Source organism: Natrix helvetica, assembly GCF_964273705.1.
Source record: "Natrix helvetica genome assembly, chromosome: 2".
Classification (NCBI taxonomy): Eukaryota; Metazoa; Chordata; class Lepidosauria; order Squamata; family Natricidae; genus Natrix; species Natrix helvetica.
This window is the reverse complement of record NC_138552.1, coordinates 286,706,399-286,726,564: the sequence shown is the minus strand read 5'-3', so window position 1 is coordinate 286,726,564 and position 20,166 is coordinate 286,706,399. Positions and strand designations below refer to the sequence as shown.

The 20,166-nt window shown below is 49.9% G+C and overlaps 1 protein-coding gene across 1 annotated transcript in view; it reads left to right on the top strand.

Annotated features, from left to right (window-relative positions):
• The window catches only part of LOC309385699 (galectin-9-like), a 37,506-nt gene extending 18,052 nt beyond the window's left edge, over positions 1-19,454 (top strand). Inside the window, exons 4-9 of the mRNA XM_081940396.1 lie at positions 650-769; positions 1,918-1,962; positions 4,527-4,571; positions 6,325-6,413; positions 18,487-18,649; positions 19,148-19,454. Coding sequence (XP_081796522.1) covers positions 650-769; positions 1,918-1,962; positions 4,527-4,571; positions 6,325-6,413; positions 18,487-18,649; positions 19,148-19,294 — 609 coding nt within the window. The 3' untranslated portion in view covers positions 19,295-19,454. The remainder of the gene's footprint in view (positions 1-649; positions 770-1,917; positions 1,963-4,526; positions 4,572-6,324; positions 6,414-18,486; positions 18,650-19,147) is intronic.
• Positions 19,455-20,166: the final 712 nt, after the last annotated feature.

Genomic DNA, 20,166 nt, shown 5'->3' with positions numbered 1-20,166 from the left:
GAATCTCAACTTGGTTTAAGAGTTTCTGAGGAATCTAGTCCTTGCCATTTCTAAAACATGGTTTGTGACTTCCCAGTTGGCCTTCATAACATACTAACGGGGGTTAGCTAGTTAGCTGAGTTCGACCATTGTTTTGCTTCCTTCTCTTGTTGTCCTAAAGCTGCTTTTTCCAAAAGACAACTGGACTTTCTGGTTTTTTTTTCTCTTTGAAAACGTTTCGCTTCTCATCCAAGAAGCTTCTTCAGTTCGTCAGATCAGAACTGAAGAAGCTTCTTGGATGAGAAGCCAAACATTTTCAAAGAAAAAGTGAAGAAATCCAGTTGCCTTTTGGAAAAAGCACCTTTGAGACAACTGGAGCCCTGGTGGCACAGAGGATAGAATGCAGTAACTCTGCCCACAGTCTGGAGTTTGATCCTGACTGGCTCAGTGTTGATTCAGCCTTCTGTCCTTCTGAGGTCAGTAAATGCGGACCCAGATTGTGTGGCGGGCAATATGCTGACATTGTAAACCACCCAGCAAGGGCTCTAAAGCACCATGGGCCAGTATATAATTGCTGGATGATAGAAAATCTCCACAGACATTTCCTTCTCTGTTGTTGTTTTTGTTGTGACTTGATATGACTTAAGTTCCTCCCTTCTGTTTGTGCCAGGTTCTCGTCGATGGAAAGCTGTTTTTGGAATTCAAACACAGGATCCCTCTTTCGCGGGTAGATACCATCGGAATTTCAGGAGAAGTAGATGTTGTCTCGATCAGCTTCCAAGGTCCAAATGTAGGTATTCCATTGATTTCATTGTACTTTTAAAACACCTCTCCTGCCTTCCTCTGATGAACAAATGGGTACCCTTATTTTTCTTGGGATTAAATGGGTGGAGTGTTTAGACAGGATCAATATATGCTTTTCTTCTTTCCTTCCGCTCTTCGAATAATGCAAAGATTTTCTGACAGATTCCCGAGTGATTTGAGGAGGGAAAATCAAAATAAGGTCCAGGCGGTGGCCTAAGGCCAGCAATCCCTCATGCGTGTCAAAAACATGATGCACTTCAACAGAGACACAACTTTGATTGCATGGCATTAGTCGCCCTCTTTGATTTTGGGGGGAGGAGCTCTGGCAGGACCAATGGCAGTGCAGCACCTATAACGTCTCTCCCTCTTTTGAAGTTTAGCGGGATTGCTGTCAGAGGATGTCAGAAAGCGCCACATTTTTGTATTGTAATTTCAGGTAGTCCTCGACTTGCGACTGTAATGGGAGCCTAGAATTTCTGACATTAAGCCAAGTTGAGGTTCCCACATGACAGAGCTGATTTTACAAACCATTTTTGTGACACGCGTTAAGCAAAACGCAGCAGTCGTAAAGCGAGTCCACTCCTGTGGGCATGTTTTTTTTTTTAGCACAAACCAAAAGACCAAAAGACTGGAAACTAACCAAAAATAAACAAATGAATTGCAGTCACATGGAACACTCCAACTGATGAAAATTGAGCCAGTGTGCAAAATGAGGTCATGTGACAAGAGGCGTGTGTGTGTGTATGTCTTTGTCAAAAATTGGGTTATAAGTACCAGGTGTTTGTCGTAACCTTGGAGTGTCTCTAAATGACCGCTCATTAAGCAAAACTATCTGTACCATCTAAGAAGCGTTTTTCACTGCCTGTGGAATTCTGGGAGTTGAAATCCATACAACTTAAAGTTGCTGAGGTGGAGAAACGCTGATTTAGAGCAGGGGTCTCCAACCTTGGCAAGTTTAAGACTTGTGGACTTCAACTCCCAGAATTCCTCAGCTAGCTTTCTGGCTAAGGAATTCTGGGAATTGAAGTCCTCAAGTCTTAAAATTGCCAAGGTTGGAGACCCCTGCTCTAAAGGTAGCTCACTGTCCTGATACTTGCTCATACAATTTCCCTTAATTTATGTTTTTTCCCCCAGCTCTATCCAGTTTCTTCCAACCCAGTTTCCCAAATGTTCTCACAGGTATGACATACAGTCCTTTTATATCTATCTATATAAAAGTATGTGTGTGTGTGTGTTTTCTCCAGCGTAGCTCTGGAACGCCTTGAGCAATTTCAACCAAACTTGGCACACAGATGACTTACTCCTCTCTGGAAGCAAATGCTATGGGGGTAAGACACCCCTAACACCCCTCGGGGTGTGTGTTCTGTTAAGATACAGCCTATTGTGCCTTAAAATGGTTTCTACTGTACTGCCTTAAAATGGCTTGTACTCTACAGCATAATGGAGTTGCCATGGTAACGGCTTCACAGTACTCGTTGGTGGATGATCTCTGGAAGGCAAAGGATGGGGGTTGTTCCTCCATCCTTGTCCTATTAGACCTCTCGGCGGCTTTCGATACCATCGACCATGGTATCCTATTGCGCCGTCTGGAGGGGTTGGGGATCGGGGGCACCGTATTGCGGTGGTTCCGCTCCTACCTCTCTGGCCGGACGCAATGTGTGTTGACAGGGGAGCAGAGGTCGACCCCGAGGCCCCTTACTTGTGGGGTCCCACAGGGGTCGATCCTCTCGCCTCTCCTGTTCAACACATATATGAAACCGCTGGGCGAGATCATCCGTGGTTTTGGGGTGAGATATCATCTGTACGCTGATGACACTCAGCTGTATATTTCCACCCCAAACCACCCCAACGAGGCTGTTGAAGTGATGTCCCGTTGTCTGGAAGCCGTGCGGGTCTGGATGGGTGACAACAGGCTCAGGCTCAACCCCTCCAAGACAGAGTGGCTGTGGCTTCTGGCACCCCGGTACAACCAGCACATTCGATCGCTGGCCATCGGGGATGAACAATTAGCCCCGGTGGAACGGGCACGCAATTTGGGCGTCCTCCTTGATGCCCGGCTGGCTATGGAAGATCATGTGGCAGCCATGGCGAGGGGGACGTTCCACCAGGTTCGCCTGGTGCGCCAATTGCGACCCCTTTTGGACCGGGAGGCCTTGCACACAGTCACTCACGCGCTGGTGACGTCTCGCCTGGACTACTGTAATGCTCTCTACATGGGGCTCCCCTTGAGGTGCACCCGGAGGCTGCAGTTGGTCCAGAATGCAGCCGCGCGGGTAATTATGGGGAGATCGAGGTTCTCCCATATAACACCGCTCCTGCGCGAGCTGCACTGGCTTCCTGTGGCCTACCGGGTGCGCTTCAAGGTGTTAGTTACCATCTTCAAAGCGCTCCATGGCATAGGGCCTAGTTACCTGCGGGATCGTGTCCTGCCCCATACATCCCTGCGGCCCATTCGCTCACACAGAGAGGGTCTCCTCCGGGTGCCGTCCTCTAGAGATTGTCAGAGGGCGGTGCCCAGGAGTAGGTCCTTCTCTGTGGCGGGCCCTACCCTTTGGAACGACCTCCCCCAGACATTAGAACAGCAACCGATCTCCGCTCCTTCCGCAGTAAACTGAAGACCCACCTGTTTCGGCTAGCCGGCCTGGCTTAACTCGACAACTTATCCACCCCTAGGTCATTTTTAATTGTTAATTTTAGTTTTTAAACTATTAATGTTATTGAGGTTTTAACCTTTTTTAGTATTGTAATTATTTATTTATTTTTTACCTCCTCTGTATGACACTGTGTTGACTGTTGCTTGTGTACGTCGCCCCGAGTCCCTGTGGGGAGAGGGGGCGACTAATAAGTTTAAATAAATAAATAAATAAATAAATACTCCACAAGGAGGCTCCAACACACCCCTGATCTATCTAGATCTCGACACTTTATTAAGGGAACAAGATGGTGAAACTGGGGAAAAATAGAAATACATACGGTAAGAAGCCGAATACAAAATAAACAATGTTGAGTTGCTGGTATAATAAATTACAGATAAAGTGCAAGTTTCACCAACAGTGCTATTTATATGGGACATAGATTTTTGTCCTTCAATGAACATGTGCCACAGATTAGACTGGATTCTACCAGATGATTTTGTTTCCTCAGAACATTAGAATATCTGGAGTCTGGCTTCTCAGGATGCACCTAGGGTCCGTCCGTCCCCCAGAATGAGAGAGGGTGGGCATTCTGTAGGCCAAAATACTATTATAAAACCAACTTTTTAAACAATAAAAAGTTTTATCTTTGGCCACTAGATGACGTTCAATACATGTTTAGAGAAGAACAGCATAAGGCAAAGGTTCCCCTTGCACCTATATGCTAGTCGTTCCCGACTCTAGGGGGCGGTGCTAGCCTCCGTTTCAAAGCCGAAGAGCCAGCGCTGTCCACTGCTGACCTTTCTGATCAACAAGCTCAGCATCTTAGCTACTGAGCCACTGCATCCCTATTCACTATGGGTAACTAAAATGGCAGACATTTTGTAGCTGGCATAACAAAGCGGTTAACCCTTGCTGAAGGAGGAGAAACCAGGATTAAAAATGTGTCTTACTGAGTAGGAATTACTATCAGTCCTGCTTTAAGGAATTGTTGGATTCCCAACCTTTTTGATAAACGTTTGATTTATGTGTATGTTTGGAATGGTTTTTTTTTTTAATCTAAAACCTTCACATGTAAAATTCTAACTGCTATTCTTTTTTTCTTCATAGCCAAGTGCCTATCCCATTGGACAATGCTTTCAGCCACAACTTTATGTAAGTCTTTTATCATATTAGCAATATTTGCACTTAAGTCATTTTTTTCTGGCCCATCAATTAGGAAGGATTTCACCCCTAGGCTAACATGGAATTATGAAAGTCCCAAGTCCCACATATTTAGGGATCTGATACTACTCAGGTAGGAATCCTTTAAAATGGGCACAATGGAGCATATGTAGGAATTTTGGCTGGGCATGAGAACCCAGTCACCATATTTGCACATTATGGGAATCAGTCCATCGCTGTCAGATTTGGTCCTTTAGTCAAGAAAGACCCTCGACTCCGTTTGTAGTGAAAGGTACACTTTTACTAAGAGCCAAGTGGATTACACTATAGCAAAAACCAGAACTGACGTTCGCACGCCAGAATTCCCTGGTTAATTTTCCCCATCCAGTTCCTCTCCTCCCCTTGTCCCTTATTGTCCAAATATATTTGAATAAATAGTTTGGGGAACAGTTGCTTCAAGGGCAGGCGAGTTGGTGAGTCCATTGCCAGAGTTTTGACCTTGAGTTGGTATCTCTGGATGGTACGATGAGTAGTTAGCTTCATTAGTTTCACTTTCCCCCAAGCATTCAACCCCTGCCCTTTCGACTCCCATTCCAGACTGACAGCAAAGGTGAAACTCAAGCAAATGATGTTAACCCTGACAATCACATTCAGCCATAATGTTATTGATTTGGTGTAGGCTGTGCCTGATATGGGAACTTAGCAACTGGGAGTTGTTAACCTGTCTTAAGGATTAAGCATAGGTGAGAGCAAAGGTGGGTGGCAATTAGGTGCTGAACTCAGCTTTAAGACCCTCATCTGCCATGGGGGGCTTTGGAGGTACTTTTCTCTCACAGCTCAACCAGCCTCATTGTGTCATTGTTATGTGAAGCTAATGGAGGGGGGGGGGAGTGTTATATAAGACCCCTGAGGCTCCAGAAGACAAGGAGGGCCTAACTCTAAGATATCTAATAAAATGAACCAGTATGAACCCAACCATAGTAATTTGATGTATCTTTTCTAATAAGAGCTGCAATAGGAAGGAATCAGTGCTGAGCTTCATTGGAATTTCCCACAATGCACCCGATTTAATTAGGCTCCTTGGGCATTGTGGGAAATCTGAATGGCTTGGACCAGAAAACCTTTTATAGAAAAAATCTAAAGAGGTTAGCAGTGAATCACGGTTCGGCCTGCATGCTCTGGAAAAACCTGAAAGATGCCAGAGGCTAAGGCCATCAGTGGACATTTGCTACTATGACCAGGAAGGACCATTGGTGCTATCTCAGTGGAAAAGTCTATGCTTAGTTGGATAATCAAAGTTGTCCCCAGAGGGAAGTCAACCAGTCAACATGGCAATAGAAGCTTTGTCCTCTTTTTATGAGAATGAGCATCCACATTAAAAAGAGCCGGGATTTGATTATGTGGTGGCCTCAGACATTTTGATTTTTTCAGACTCACTCCACTGAACCTCTGTATACAGTAGGCCTTTGTTGGTGAGCCGTGGTGGTGCAGTGGTTAGAGTGCACTACTGCAGGCTACTTCTGCTGCCTGCCGGCTGCCTGCACTTCGACAGTTTGATTCTCACCGGCTCAAGGCCTTCCATCCTTCTGAGGTAAAATGAGGATCCAGATTGTTGAGGGCAATAAACTGACTTAATCCGCTTAGAGAGGGCTGTGAAGCAGTATAGAAGTCTCATATTGCCAAAATGGAAGGGGGGGGAGGCAGATTAATTCTAATATTGTTTGTGTGTGTGTTCTCTCCACAGCCTCTCCCTTACCGAGCTACCATCTTTGGGGGCCTTTGCCCATCCAAATCAATAATGGTTTCGGGCTCTGTGTCCCCTTGTGCTCAGAGGTAAAGACTAAGAAACATTGTTGGTAAAACTTCCTTCCGCGCAATTTTATTCCGAATTCTTTTCAAGTGAATGCTTTGGGTCTTTCATTCATTCATTCATTTATTGAATTTATAGACCGCCCCATCTCCCCGAGGGGACTCGGGGCGGTGTACAGACAAAAGCTAAAACCGTATATACAATAACAATATTAAATACCCCTTATTAAAAACAAATTAAATATAGGGTCTGTACAGTGATAATAAAAATTAAAACAGGTTAAAAGGACAACCCCTTAAAATTTAAAATGCCGGCCAGGCGGATTGAAAATTGAGACTACGGTTGGGCCAGGCCAGCTAATTGGAACATGTGGGTCTTGAGTTTCTTTCGGAAGGAGCGGAGATTGCTAGTAGTTCTGATGTCGGGGGGAGGTCATTCCAGAGGGTCGGGCCCATCACAGAGAAGGCCCTACTCCTGGGCGCCGCCTGCTGGCATTGCCTAGTGGACGGCACCCGGAGGAGTCCCTCCCTGTGAGAGCGAATTGGTCGCAGGGATGTATGGGGTAGGATGCGATCCCGCAGGTAGCTAGGTCCTGTGCCATGGAGCGCTTTAAAGGTGATAACCAACACCTTGAAACGCACCCGAAAAGCCACAGGTAGCCAGTGCAGCTCGCGCAGGAGAGGTGTTATATGGGAGTACCTAGTACATCCCATGATTACCCGCGCGGCCGCATTCTGGACCAGCTGCAGCCTTCGGGTGCATCTCAAGGGGAGCCCCATGTAGAGAGCATTGCAATAGTCCAGGCGGGACGTCACAAGCGCATGGGTGACTGTGTGAAGGGCGTCCCGGTCCAATAGGGGGCGCAATTGGTGCACCAGGCGAACCTGGTGGAACGCCCCCCGTGCCACGGCTGTCACATGGTCGTCCATCGACAGCCGAGCATCCAGGAGGACACCCAAATTGCCCGCCCGTTCCACGGGGGCCAGTTGTTCGCCCCCGATGGCCAGTGATGGAACCCACTGGTTGAACCGGGGCGCCGGTATCCACAGCCACTCCGTCTTGGAGGGGTTGAGTTTGAGTCTGTTGCTTCCCATCCAGACCCGAACGGCCTCCAGGCACCGGGACATCACTTCGACGGCCTCGTTGGGGTGGTTCGGGGTGGAGATGTACAGCTGAGTATCATCAGCATACAGATGGTACTCAACCCCCAAACCACAAATGATCTCACCCAGCGGCTTCATATATGTGTTGAACAGGAGAGGCGAGAGGACCGACCCCTGTGGCACCCCACAAGTGAGTGGCCTCAGGGTCGACCTCTGCTCCCCTGCCAGCAGGCATTGCGACCGGCCAGAGAGGTAGGAGGAGAACCACCGCAAGACGGTGCCCCTCACCCCCAGCCCCTCCAGACGACGCAATAGGATACCATGGTCGATGGTATCGAAAGCTGCTGAGAGATCTAATAGGACCAGGATGGAGGAGCAACCCCCGTCCTTGGCCCTCCAGAGATCATCCACCAACGCGACCAAGGCTGTCTCCGTGCTGTGACCGGGCCGGAAACCGGACTGGCGCGGGTCTAGATAATCAATTTCCTCCAAGTGGCATGGGAACTGTTGCGCCATCACACTCTCTACAACCTTTGCCAAAAAGCAAAGGTTGGAAACAGGACGATAGTTGGTTAACATAGCTGGATCCAGGGAAGGCTTCTTGAGTAGGGGCCTCACCACCGCCTCTTTCAAGGCGGCTGGCAGGAACCCCTCTCTCAAAGAAGCGTTGACTAACTCCTGGAGCCAGCCTCATGTAACCTCCCAGGATGCCAGTATAAGCCGGGAGGGACACGGGTCCAGTAAACATGTAGTGGCTCGCAGTCGCCCACGCAACCTGTCCATATCATCGGCAGCAACAGAGTCAAACTCCTCCCAGAGTGGTCCATCAAGACTCACCTCCGACGTCCCCCCTGGTCTACTGGGGGGGATCCACTCACTACGGATTTGAGCGATTTTGTCCTGCAGATATTCCCCAAATTCCTCTGCTCTACCCTGCAAGGGGGCTTCCCGCGGCCTCTGCGAAAGGAGGGAGCGGGTCACCCAAAACAGGGCGGCAGGGCGATTATCTGTGGACGCAATAAGAGTGGTGCAATATTGATGCTTGGCCACTCTTAATGCCACAAGGTAGGTCCGTAAATAGGCTCTTACCTGTGTTCGGTCAGATTCGGAGCGTGAAGATCTCCATTTACTCTCTAGGCGTCTCTTGCGGCGCTTCATCACCCTTAGCTCCTCGGTAAACCAAGGGGCCGGGGTGGCTCGCTGCCGCAGGAGAGGCCACAAAGGCGCAACCCGGTCCAAGGCCCTGGCAGCCGCATTGTTCCACGCGGCCACCAGGTCCTCCATCCGGGAGCGGGTCAGGGCTACAGGAAATGGCCCAAGCTCCGTCTGGAACCTTTCAGGTTCCATCAGGCGCCTGGGGCAGAACCATCTAGGACCTTCTGGTTCCACCTCGCCGCGATGGGGGGTAGCGCCTGGGAAGTCGAGCCGGAGAAGTGAGTGATCTGACCATGACAGGGGTGTAATAACTAAATCCCCTATTCCCAGATCCCTCTTCCACTGGCCAGAGACAAAAATAAGGTCCAGCGTGTGGCCGCCCTCGTGTGTGGGGCCCTGAATTATTTGGGTCAGGTCCATGGCTGTCATGGAAGCCATGAACTCCCGAGCCACCTCGGATGACTCGCCTATCGACGGCAAGTTGAAATCCCCCATAACCAATAGCTTGGGGGTCTCAACTGCCATCTCTGCAATCATCTCGAGGAGCTCAGGCAGGGCTGCTGATGCATAGTGGGGAGCCAAGTATACAATCAGCAAGCCCAACTGTCTCCCTGGGCCCCACTTCACGCCTAGAGACTCACACCCGGATATCTGTGGCACAGTGAACTCTCTCGGCTCCAGATCCTCCCGTATAATCACCGCTACCCCACCACCCCTACCCAGGGCCCGCGGCTGATGGAATGCACGGTATCCTGGTGGGCACATTTCCACGAGGGTAAACCCCCCTCGTGGCCCAACCAGGTCTCCGTTATCCTCGCAAGGTCCGGCACCCCCTCCGAGATCAAATCATTAATGAGGGGGGCCTTATTGACAACGGACCTCGCGTTGCACAACATCAGCCTCAGGCCCTGGCTCTGTAGATCCTGGCCACCTAGGGTGCGGGGGTTGGTACAAATGACCGGGCGTGTCCAACGGCCACGATCTCCCAACCGACTGAAGAGTCTTCATCTATCCTCGCACCCACCCCTCCCTACGATCGTTGAAATAAAAAGACCCTCCGATGGAACAGTATTCTCCCTCCCCTCCCCAGCTCCGTTCACTTCCCTCCCGACCACACCTGTTCGCCTGGCACTAACCCCTCCCTTGGCCAGGCTAACCCTCCCCCCCACCCTGGAACCCACTAAAACATTTAAAAAACATTTAACTAAAAACCCCCTGAGTCTCCGCTTCCTCCACCGGGTCTGCACAGTTAAAAACAGTCAGTTGCCTTTTGAAAAAGCACCATTGAGACGGCTGTGTAATGCAAGTGGCATCATCTACCAGAATATTTGTACAGGTAGTTCCTCGACTTACGACAGTGAATTTGGTGAGCATCCAAAGTTACAAGGGTACTGAAAAAAGTGACGTATGACCGTTTTCCACAGTTATGACCGTTGCAGTATCTTCATGGTCACGTGATCAAAATTCAGACGCTTGGAAACTGCTTCATATTTATGACTGTCACAGTTTTCTTGGGTCATGTGATTCACTTTTGCGACCTTCCAGCCAGCAAAGTCGAGGAGGAAGCCAGATTCACTTAACAACTGTGCTTCTAACTTAACAACTCCAGGGATTCACTTAACAACTGTGGCAAGAAAGGTCATAAAACACCTGAGACATCTTAAAGACTAACAAATTGACTGTGACGTAGATGCAGTGACTGAAGATGGTATATTTGTGCAGCACTTTGAATTCAAAGCGAAAATGGTATTTTGTGGCACAGGAGGGCGCTCCCGTTGCACTTGTCAGTAACTCCTGAAACAACCTGCATTTTTTTTCTTCCTGGATCGAGCCTGACTTCTAGAAGAGATGCTGCAATTTTAAGAAGTTGCAGACGGGACCTGTGAAACAAATGCTGCATGGTTGCAATTTATTATTGCATTTATCATATTTGTTATTAAATGTATATATTGCCCACCCATCTCACCGCTATAGCTCTGGGCAGCTTTTACGATTTATCAGAATGTAAAGCCAGGCTACAAGACTGCAAGGCGATCCAACCGATCAGTCCTAGAGGAGATCAACCCTGACTGCTCTTTAGAAGGCCAGGTCCTGAAGAGAAAACTCAAATATTTTGGCCATCTAATGAGAAGGAAGGACTCCCTAGAGAAGAGCCGAACGCTGGGAAAGAATTGAGGGCGAAAGAAGAAGGAGACGACAAGAGAATGAGGTGGCTGAATGGAGTCACCGAAACAGTAGGCGTAAGCTTAAATGGACTCCAGCAGATGGTAGAGGACAGGAAGGCCTGGAGGAACGTTGTCCATGGGGTCGCGATGGGTCGGACACGACTTCCCAACTAACAACAAAGCGAGGCTCCATCCTTTTCTATGTTTTGTATTTTATCTTTAGCCTTAAAACGTAAATAAACATGTCTGTTTTTTTTGTGGGGGGGGGGGGGGGAAATGAAGCCAGGCTCCAGCCACAGGTGATAAAGGGATACCGCAAACAAACATCAGTGTGCCTAGAGTGACCTGGCGATACTTCTTAAATGTTCCTTCCAGGAACAAAGTTGGCCAACCAGAAGCACAGCCAGTTGGGTGACAGAAGGAACACACCTCCGTCCCCTACGCTCATTGTTCAGATCTGTTTCCTTGCCCTATGAAATAAAATGAGTGGAAAAAACACACACTCAGGCATGCACACATCCATTCCAAAAGTACTGAATGTGACAAAATGAACTTTGCTGTACTTTTATTTTTTTAAAGTGAAAATAAAAATAAAGGATCATTACTAGTCACCTTCCATGCATCATCTGTCTGCCTGTTTGCTGCCTGTCTGTCTTATCATCTATGTATGTATATCTCTATCATCTACCTACCTACCTACCTACCTACCTACCTACCTACCTACCTACCTACCTGTTCTGACCCCCTCCTCTTGTATACCAAGACACTCTGACACAAAGTCTCTTCAAAGATGTTTATTGACATACAGGTTCCACCTTGGCAGCAATCCAGACTGCCAAGGTCAAGATAGCACTCTGGGCAGCAATCCAGCTACAGCGACACCCCTTGGCAGCAATCCAGCTACCAAGCTCCAGATAATCACCTTAGCAGCCAAGGTCCAGGGAACAGATTGACAGTAATCCAGGTAAAATCTTTAGCAGCAATCCAGCCTGCCAAAGTACGACACAGATCTGAGCTTCTCCAACTCCAATGATCAGTTGATTCCTGCAAAGGGTGTGTCCACAAGCAGTCCCTTTATAGTCTGGAGAGGAGTCTAATGATCAGCAGCTGAGAGCCATTATCTCCGGTAATTGCTCAATTGCTCCTTACGCCGGGTAGCACGTCGGTAACGAGCATCTAATAGCTCACTGCTGTCTGACTCACTGTCCTGTGACTCCTCTCCACTGCTCCAAGGCATGACATCAGGAGCCCCCTTCCTTTGGCTTTCACCACTGCTCCATGCCTCAGGCGCCCCCTGGTGGCCAACCAGCATCTCTGCGCCCTGCTCAGCGTCAGAACCCTGTCCAGGGTCCCCCACCTCCTCTTGAGCCGACTCAGAGGACACCTCGCTGTCGGAGTCTGGTGGCAGCGGCACCGGCACCGGCTGGGCCACAACACTATCCCTCACCGCAGGGCCCTTCCCCCGGGCCTGACGCTCGGGATGCGGTCGGGAGGGAAAACGTCCATGATAGGCCCGCACCAAAGCTGGAGCATGCACAGCCGTCGCATCGGTCCAGGTCCCACCGTCCGAGTCCTCGTCCGCCCAGTCGACCAAATACTGGAACCGACCCTTGAGCCATCTCGAGTCACGGATCCGGGTCACTCTGTGCAATGGCCGTGCGTGCACGTCAGGCGACGACGGCAGGGGCGAAGAGGGATGTCGGAGAGGACAATCCGACCGCTCAGGGATCAGGAGCGAGCGATGGAACACCGGGTGTACTCGCATCGAGCGCGGGAGGGTCAGGCGATAGGCCACTGGATTGATAACGGCCTCCACAGGGAACGGCCCCAGATACCGGTGGTCCAACTTCCTCGTAGGCCGGTGGGACGGAAGATGCCGCGTGGACAACCACACGCGATCACCCACGGCCAATTCCGGCACCGCACGGCGAGACCTGTCCGCCACCCTCTTGTAATCCTCCTTCGCCTGATTCAAGTAGCGGCGCACCATCTGGTGAACCGCCTGAAGCTCAGAGAGGAAATCCTGCGCTGCGGGGACCGGAGAGTCCATGGGGGTGAGAGGGAAAAAACGTGGGTGGTACCCGACGTTCGCCATGAAAGGCGTCATCCGTGTGGAGGAGTGCTGCGAGTTGTTGAACGCAAACTCCGCCACGGCGAGGTACTCCGCCCAATTGTTCTGCTGCTGGTTCACGAAGCAGCGCAGATATTGTTCCAGAATCCCAATCACCTTCTCCGTCCCTCCATCGGTTTCGGGATGGTGCGCCGAGGACAGACAAACTTGAACGTCAAGAGCGGCCATCAGCCCTTTCCAGAACTGGGCCGTGAATTGTGTACCACGATCGGAGACGACCCGGTCAGGTAGGCCGTGCAGCCGGAACACGTGCTGGATGAACATGCGGGCGGTGGCGCGGGCTGTCGGCAATCTCCGGCAGGGGATGAAATGCGCCATCTTGGTGAGCATGTCCACCACCACTAGGACCGTAGTGAAACCGGACGACAGAGGCAGTTCCGTCAAGAAGTCCATGGACACGGCTCCCCAGGGTCTGTCCGGGGTCGGCAATGGCTGTAGCAAGCCTGGAGGAGCTCCCGTCGCTGATTTGGCCTGTCGACACTGCACACATGACGTGACGTACGTCTGCACGTCGTGTCGCAGGCGAGGCCACCAAAACGTACGGGAAACCAGGTGCAAAGTTTTGAACAGGCCAAAGTGTCCCGCTGCCGGAGTGTCATGACATTGGGAGAGAACCAATCCACGGAGCGGTCCTGCAGGCACGTAGAGCCGATCCCGATACCTCAAAAGGTCCTCGTCAAAGGTCCACGGGGATGTCGGCCCTACCTCTGCCCGCCGTTGTTCTACCCACTCGTCGTTTCGCTGCGCATTCCGTATCAACGACCGTAAATCCACGGGTTCCTGGATTGCAGCGAAGGACTCGACGGGTAGGACCGTCCGGGGGGGCAGTGAGTCAGCAGGGTCTGAGTACTCCGGCTTTCTAGATAGGGCATCCGCCCTCTGGTTCAAGGCACTGGGGATATACGTGACCTTGAAGTGGAACCGGGCAAAAAACAGAGACCACCGGATCTGGCGCTGATTGAGCTTCCGGGCTGTTGTCAAAAACTCCAGATTCCGATGGTCTGTCCGGACTTCGACCTGATGCCTGGCCCCTTCCAGGTGATGTCGCCAGGCTTCGAACGCCGCCTTGATAGCCAGCAACTCCTTCTCCCAGATGGTATAATTGCGCTCGGAAGGATTGAGTTTCCGAGAGTAATAGGCGCAAGGGAAAAGGGTGCCATCAGGGGCGTGAGCCTGCAATAACACCGCCCCCACCGCGATGTCGGACGCATCCGCCTCGACTACAAAGGGGCGATGGGGATCAGGGTGTTTCAAGATCGGCTCCTTTGTAAAAGCGCGCTTCAAGGCCACGAACGCTTGTTGTTCCGTGGACCCCCAGTGAAACGGCACTTTCTTTTGCAGGAGCCGAGTGAGGGGCGCGGTCAAGAAAGCAAAGCCGGGGATGAAGGACCGGTAGTAGTTGGCAAACCCGAGGAGTCTCTGAACGTCTTTCATCCGTCGAGGAGATTGCCAACTTCGTAATGCCTCCACCTTGCCTGGCTCCATCGCAATTCCTTCAGGGGAAATACGGTGCCCCAGGAACTCGATGGTGGTCTGCCAGAACTGACACTTCTCCAGCTTGGCAAACAAGCGATGCTTTCGAAGGCGCTGCAAGACCTGACGCAAGTGCTGTTGATGATCCTTCCGGGACGTAGAGTAGATCAAGATGTCGTCCAGGTAGATGACGACAAACTGATCCAAAAGGTCCCGAAAGATATCGTTCATAAAATGTTGGAAGACAGCTGGGGCATTGGTCAACCCGAACGGCATGACCGTATACTCAAAATGTCCGTATCGGGTGCCAAAGGCTGTCTTCCATTCGTCCCCCGCCCTGACTCGAACCAGATTGTAAGCTCCACGTAAGTCCAGTTTGGTAAACACCACAGCCTCCCGGAGCCGCTCCAACAACTCGGGAATCAGAGGCAACGGGTAGCGATTACGGATCGTGATGGCGTTCAAGCGCCGGTAATCGCAACAAAGTCTTAGATCCCCGGTCTTCTTTTTGACGAACAAAACCGGGGCAGACAAGGGCGAAGACGAAGGCCGGATAAAACCCCGGGCAAGGTTCTTGTCAAGGAAGTCCCGCAATGCGGCCAACTCCGGTTCAGACATGGAGTATAGGCGGCCCGTCGGGAGTTTCGCATCAGGTACCAGGTCAATGGGACAGTCGTAAGGCCGGTGCGGTGGCAGTTGATCCGCCTCCTGCTCGCTAAACACGTCCGCGAACTCCGCTAAATCCGGCGGCACTGTCACCTCGGCCGAACTGGGCACCTGAGCCGCGCAAACATGACGGGTATGGTCCACGCATTGCAAGGACGGGAACGAGATGCGGTTCTGCGACCAGTAGATCTGGGGATCGTGCGCCCGCAGCCAAGCCAAGCCCAACACCACGGGGAAATGCAGACCCGAAGCCACGTAAAATTGAATGGCCTCCTCATGCTCCCCGAGGATCAGGCACAAAGGCTGCGTGGCGTTCTTGATGGGCCCAGACAGAAGCACCCGGCCGTCAATGGTCTCCACTCGCATCGGAGGGTCTACCGGGCACAGAGGGACGTGATATTTAGTGACAAACGCTGCATCCATAAAATTCGTGGTAGCCCCGGAATCGACCAAGGCATGGGCTGGAATTCCCTGCGGACTACCCGACAAGAGAATGTGCGCTGCAAGAATCAGATGTCGTGGAGGCCCCTCCGCCTCTGTTCCGGCCTGTGCCCGACCCGAAGTCTCCCTCAGATTGGGCCCCGCCCGTTTCCCGACACGTTGCTGAGGGGAGGCCGCAGTCCGCACAGCCCCCCTACCCTTTTTGGGGCAAACCAAAGCCAAGTGTCCAAAATCCCCACAGTAGAAACACAACCCCCCTGCACGCCGTCTGTCCATCTCCGTGCGCAACAAGCGGGGTTTGGCGGCACCCAACTCCATGGGCTCCTCCCGTGCAACTGCAGTCTCGTGAGGGACCGGCACCCTACTGGTCTCCTGGGACACGCGGCGAGGCCTCCGCCTCTGCAGCCGGGCGTCTATCCGGAGGCACAAATGAACCAACGCGTCGAACGTTGGAGGCCTGTCCACCCTCACAAGCTCGTCCTGCAGGCCATCTGATAGGCCGTCCTGGAAAGTGTCCATAAGGGCTGGCTCATTCCAAGCAGAGTCCTGACTAAGCAGCCGGAATTCGCTGACATAATCCTGCAAAGAACCACGCCCCTGGTGCAACTCTTTCAGGAGTCTGGTGGCTGTTTCCCCCTTAATGGGATCTTCAAACATCAGCCGGAGATGGTTACAAAAACCCTGAAAATCGTCCAGCAGGGGGCTCGGTTGGGAGAGCAATGGAGTGGCCCACCTCGCTGCTGTGCCTGAGAGCAAGCTGATGATAAATCCCACCTTCGTCCGGTCAGTGGGAAAGTCCTCCGCTCTCAAGCTGATAAACAGCTGGCATTGGCCCAGGAACGCTGCAAACATTGCTTGTTTGCCATCAAACTTGTCTGGTGTAGCCACTGGACATTTCCTCCTTGGCTGGAGGGGGTTTGCAAGCCCCTGGAGCTGAGAGACCTGACCAGCCAGCAAAGCAATCAGTTGAGCCAACTGGGCCATCTCAGCTTGTAGTTGCTCCATTGCAACTTAATGGAGTTTTGTTTGGGGCAGGAATCAATCTGTTCTGACCCCCTCCTCTTGTATACCAAGACACTCTGACACAAAGTCTCTTCAAAGATGTTTATTGACATACAGGTTCCACCTTGGCAGCAATCCAGACTGCCAAGGTCAAGATAGCACTCTGGGCAGCAATCCAGCTACAGCGACACCCCTTGGCAGCAATCCAGCTACCAAGCTCCAGATAATCACCTTAGCAGCCAAGGTCCAGGGAACAGATTGACAGTAATCCAGGTAAAATCTTTAGCAGCAATCCAGCCTGCCAAAGTACGACACAGATCTGAGCTTCTCCAACTCCAATGATCAGTTGATTCCTGCAAAGGGTGTGTCCACAAGCAGTCCCTTTATAGTCTGGAGAGGAGTCTAATGATCAGCAGCTGAGAGCCATTATCTCCGGTAATTGCTCAATTGCTCCTTACGCCGGGTAGCACGTCGGTAACGAGCATCTAATAGCTCACTGCTGTCTGACTCACTGTCCTGTGACTCCTCTCCACTGCTCCAAGGCATGACATCAGGAGCCCCCTTCCTTTGGCTTTCACCACTGCTCCATGCCTCAGGCGCCCCCTGGTGGCCAACCAGCATCTCTGCGCCCTGCTCAGCGTCAGAACCCTGTCCAGGGTCCCCCACCTCCTCTTGAGCCGACTCAGAGGACACCTCGCTGTCGGAGTCTGGTGGCAGCGGCACCGGCACCGGCTGGGCCACAACACCTACCTATCTATCTATCTACCTACCTACCTACCCCTCCCTCCCTTCCTCCCTCCCATATTTTTCAGAGTATAAGACGCACCTTTTTTTCTCAAAAAAGAGGCTGAAAATCTGGGTGTGTCTTATACACTGAATAAGGCATTGTTTTTCCTCCTGAAACCCCGCCCCCCTTCACCAAAATGGCCATGCACAGCTTTTAGGAGGCTTTCAGAGAGCTCCTGGGGGGGGGGGCGTGTTTTGCTCAGTTTTGCTCCCGTCCCCAGGAGCATTCTATAAGGCTGCATGTGGCTATGCATGCAATTCTTTTGACAAAAAACTGGCCCGTTTTCGCAAAAAACAGTCCATTTTTTTCTCGTTTTTGCCCCCCCCCCGGCTATTCATGCCTTTTTTTTTAAGGGCCATTTTTGGGAAGTTTTGCAGAGTGCAAAACCTCCCCCCCCATTTTGGAAAGCTCTTTAACTGATTAATGAGAATTAGATTGATCAAGTGCTGTGCCAGCAGAAACAAAGTCTTAGATGCTGCAGATTGTCAGTGATTTCCTTCTCAGCACATGGATAAATGCACCTGGAAACATCTACCTACCTACCTACTCTCTCTCCCTACCTATCTACTTTCTCTCTCTCTCTCTTTGTCTAACTTCCTACCTAACTACTCTCCCCCCCCCACCTACCTACTGTATTTCTCTCTCTTTCTCTCCCACTTTTTTTTAGTTTGCCCCTTCAAAACCTTGGTGCGTCTTATACTCTGAAAAATACGGTATCTATCTATCTATCTATCATCTATCTATCTATCTATCTATCTATCTATCTATCTATCTATCTATCTATCTATCTATCTATCTATCTATCTATATCTATCATCTATCTATCTTATCTATCTATCTATCATCTATCTATCTATCTATCTATCTATCTATCTATCTATCTATCTATCTATCTATCATCTAACTATCTCTGTATCTTGATCTATTTACTACTATCTATCTATCTAATCATTTATCAAGTGACCCCTTTTTTCCAGATCTCTCTATTAAATCCTTTAAAAAGAGAATATTTGGCAAAAAGATTCTTGCTCACCAGGTTCACACACCTTTGAGATTAATAATGGCTTTTGAATCAGCAATATAATATCTTTAGAAGTTGGAATGTTAATTGTGTAGTTTCTGGATGTGGATAGTTTCCTGCTAATTGTGCAACATTTGGGTCTTTTTATGTAGGTTCCACATCAATCTAAAAGCAGGGAACGATACTGCTTTCCATCTCAATCCACGGTTTGATGAGAACGTGATTGTTCGAAACTCCAAGCTCAACATGTGCTGGGGGTCAGAGGAACGACACCTGCCCTATGGGATGCCTCTGATGCGTGGCCAACCCTTTACCGTAAGTCCGGCAGTCTGGTTGCTCCACTTGGGCCAGAAGATTGTGTGAACTAAGTTTGCATTTATCAGGCTAGCCTAATGCATGGATTTCAGGATCCTTGGTTAGCCCATACAATAACCCTCCTTTAAAAGCTGCACTGATTACAATGAAAATTAGGACTGGATTTTTGGCCATAACTTTGTTGTAAGTCAAGTCATCCTGTTATCAGACCTGATTTTACAACCATTTTTACAGTGGCCGTAAAGCAAATCACTGTTTCACAGTTCAGTCACTAACTAAAATCACCGTTAAACCTGAACTAGTAATAAATATCAGAACCATGGTTAGCACAACATAAATCGCCTTGCAGATTCTTCTGTGAAACACCTTTGCTGCTTTCCTGTCTGGGAAATGGGCAATTTGTGATGTTCATAGATAAATAAAATAAAAATGTAAAGACCTGGGTTATACTATTGGGTCCCATTAAAGTGATCACAATTGTGCATTTTCTTTTTATAGATCTGGATTCAGTGTGAAGGACACTGCTTTAAGGTGGCTGTGAATGGACAACATCAGTTTGACTACAACCATCGCATATGTAACCTGCTTCAGATAAATCTGCTCGAAGTGGAAGGTGATGTAATGTTGACCAACATCCAAGCTTAAAGTTGCCTGTTTGTGGATGGATGGGTCCAATTGATGTGAAATGTTGAGCTTTACTACCTAAAGTTTGAATAATTATTCTTTTCAGTGTTTAAGAACCATAGAATTTCAGGTTTTTTCCCCTCCCAATCGAATTGTTTGAATAAACCCTTTTTGTTCATAACCTAGTTTTGTTTGCTGACTCACGTGTGGTAAATTGACATTCTGATCCCGAACTAGACACCCTGGGAATTTCAGGATTGCATCTTTCCTTTTTGCTGCTTTAAGCTCTAGAATTTAAGTAATTGGGGAAAAATTTCAGTGGGACAACTGCCAATAATATTCCTGACAGTGCCCAGTTTATTTGGGTGATGTCAGGGTATTTAAAAAGCACTTGCTTGCTGAAAAACAGCTTACAAAATAATAATCTCTGTCTTTGAATTTACAATCTAAAATGACGGGGTTCCCTATTCCCTCCCTACTCCTGGAGGAAGGATACTGCAAAATCTCCATTCCCATTCCACTCTGGGGAAAGGATACTGCAAAATCTCAATTCCCTCCCCACTCCAGGGGAAGGATACTGCAAAATCTCCATTCCCTCCCTACTCCAGGGGAAGGATACTGCAAAATCTCCATTCCCTCCCTACTCCAGGGGAAGGATACTGCAAAATCTCCATTCCCTCCCTACTCCAGGGGAAGGATACTGCAAAATCTCCATTCCCTCCCTACTCCAGGGGAAGGATACTGCAAAATCTCCATTGCCTCCCCACTCCAGGGGAAGGATACTGTAAAATCCCCATTCCCATTCCACTCCGGGGGAAGGATACTGCAAAATCTCAATTCCCTCCCCACTTGGGGGGAAGGATACTGCAAAATCCTCATTCCCTCCTCACTCC